The sequence below is a fragment of the Pseudopipra pipra genome, unplaced genomic scaffold (assembly GCF_036250125.1).
Source record: "Pseudopipra pipra isolate bDixPip1 unplaced genomic scaffold, bDixPip1.hap1 HAP1_SCAFFOLD_663, whole genome shotgun sequence".
Taxonomy (NCBI): Eukaryota; Metazoa; Chordata; class Aves; order Passeriformes; family Pipridae; genus Pseudopipra; species Pseudopipra pipra.
Genome location: NW_026991156.1, coordinates 5,001 through 7,500, shown reverse-complemented (window position 1 = coordinate 7,500; position 2,500 = coordinate 5,001). Strand labels below are relative to the sequence as shown.

At 73.0% G+C, this 2,500-nt stretch overlaps 1 protein-coding gene across 1 annotated transcript in view; it reads left to right on the top strand.

Moving 5' to 3' along the window:
- The window catches only part of LOC135408821 (collagen alpha-1(I) chain-like), a 3,893-nt gene extending 3,181 nt beyond the window's left edge, over nucleotides 1–712 (top strand). The window contains exon 3 of the mRNA XM_064643798.1: nucleotides 1–712. This exon is cut by the window's left edge and continues 839 nt beyond it. Within this exon, the coding sequence (XP_064499868.1) occupies nucleotides 1–712 (712 nt within the window).
- Nucleotides 713–2,500: the final 1,788 nt, after the last annotated feature.

Sequence of the window (2,500 nt, the reverse complement as noted above, 5' to 3'; positions counted from 1 at the left end):
TAAGGCCGGCCCACCGAAAGGACGAGACGCCGCCGCCTCGCCGCCCTCGCACACCATCGCCTTCGCCCGGGGCCCTCAGGGAGCCGGCAGCCGCCACCGGCTCGGGCTGGACGCTGCTGTCGGGCCCCCGCGGGCCCCCCTCGGCCGTCCCAGTCCCGCACTCCCTCGGCTGCGCTTTCGCGCTCGGCTCTCGTCTTCCTCTCCCGTCATCGGGCCCGCCCGAGGAAGCCGGTCGAGAGCCCCGCGGCTTTCTCGCGCCGGCCTTCCTGCCGCTCGTGGGGTTGGCCGGCCCGTGGCACGCGCCGAAGGCCGCGCGGCAGCAGACGCGGAAGAAAAGGGGCCCTCGGAACCCGCGCTGCTAGACAACCCCTGCCCACAATACGGACAGACGCGTCCTGGCGCCGCCGCGCCTCCGAAGCGGCTCGAGGCTCCTCAGCGGGGAGGCGCGCGAGAGCAGGCCGCCTCTCGCCTAGACCTAACCGGAGGCGGCGCCCGACAGCGACCCCTTGGCCGACTTCCGGGGCCGGCCGCGACAACAGGTCTACCCCGAAAATGCCGACAGGCGCCTAAGTCCCGCCGGAGCCGGGTAGACCTGGTGGCCCTGCGCCGGGACGCCGCCGGGGCGCAGGCCGCCGGCGGCGGCCGCGGCGGCCGCATCGGCCGGCTCCGGAACCGGGTAGACCTGATGCTCGCCAGCCCCGGAACCGGGTAGACCTGATGCTCGACAGCACCCGGCGGGGCACGAGGCCGGCCGCGCCCGACTGGGCGAACGGGTCGGCCCGGAAGCCCGGGCCAACAGGTCTACCCGCCGGGCTCGGGCACCAGGTCTACCCGCCGGGCCCGGACACCAGGTCTACCCGCCGGGCTCGGACACCAGGTCTACCCGCCGGGCCCGGACACCAGGTCTACCCGCCGGGCTCGGACACCAGGTCTACCCGCCGGGCCCGAACACCAGGTCGACCCGCCTAACCCGAACGCCAGGTCTACCCGCCGGGCTCGGACACCAGGTCTACCCGCCGGGCCCGGACACCAGGTCTACCCGCCATGCTCGGACACCAGGTCTACCCGCCGGGCTCGGACACCAGGTCTACTCGCCATGCTCGGACACCAGGTCTACCCGCCGGGCTCGGACACCAGGTCTACCCGCCGGGCTCGGACACCAGGTCTACCCGCCGGGCTCGGACACCAGGTCTACCCGCCGGGCTCGGACACCAGGTCTACCCGCCATGCTCGGACAACAGGTCTACCCGCCGGGCTCGGACAAGAGGTCTACCCGCCGGGCTCGGACAAGAGGTCTACCCGCCGGGCTCGGACAAGAGGTCTACCCGCCGGGCTCGGACAACAGGTCTACCCGCCGGGCTCGGACAACAGGTCTACCCGCCGGGCTCGGACAACAGGTCTACCCGCCGGGCTCGGACAACAGGTCTACCCGCCGGGCTCCGAGAGCAGCTGTACCCACCGGCACCCCCGCCGCCGAGCCCAGTCGGCCGCCGCCCTGCCACCTTAAGAGAGTCCCAGCTACTCCCCCTCTGGACCCGCGCCGCGGACAACGCCCTCTCTTTCCCACTCGGAGCCCCGGGCAGGAACGGCGGCGCCTCGGCACCCGCCGAGGGCCTCGGCTAAGCGCTCGGAACCCGCTCCAGCCACCCGACTCGGAGAGCGGCTCGAGCCGACGAGCCCGGACCACAGGTCTACCCGCTGCACCGGGACACCAGGTCTACCCGCCGGCTTCGGACCAGGGGTCTACCCGCCGGGCACGGACGACAACTCTACCCGCTGCGCACCTCTGCGGCCGAGCCGAGGCGGCGGCAGCCGTGCCACCCGGGCAGAGTCCCGGTTGCTCCCCCCGTTTCCCCGCCCCGCAGAGAACGTCTCTTCTTTCACCCTCGGGGCAGGGGAAAGGCTGCTACGCTCGGAGCGCCGGGCAGAAAGCGCAGCGCTAAGCCCCGAGACCGGCTCTAGCCGCTACTCTCGGACATCGGCTCTTCCCGGCGGCGCCGAGGCGGCCGAGCCCGGTCGGCCGCAGCCGTGCCGCCTAAAGAGAGTCCCAGTTACTCCCCCGGCTTCCCCGCCCCGCAGAGAACGTTTCTTCTTTCAGCCTCGGGGCAGGGGAAAGCCTTAACGCCGGAGAGGAAGTCTGCCGCAAAGGGCCACGGGAGATGGAGTCCCCGCAACGAGCCCCCCGGGAGAGTACTGGACGGAGCATGCGCGCTGGAAGGACTCGCTAAGAACTGTGGGAAATCGGGGAGGTCGGGGCAGGGCCGGAAGGGCACGCCGGCGCGCCGACCGACGGATCGAGCGGTCGCACGCCGTCTGCTCGCTCCGTGAATTCGGTGCCACGCTCGGAGCACCGGCCGGAAACGGCAGCGCTTCGGCGCCGGCCGAGGGCCCTCGCCGAGCCCTCGGAGCGGCTCTAGCTGCCGGACCTGGACAGGAGCTCTACCCACGGGGCTCGGAGACCGGGTCCACTCGCCGCCGGGCGGCGGCGCCGCTCCGGCTC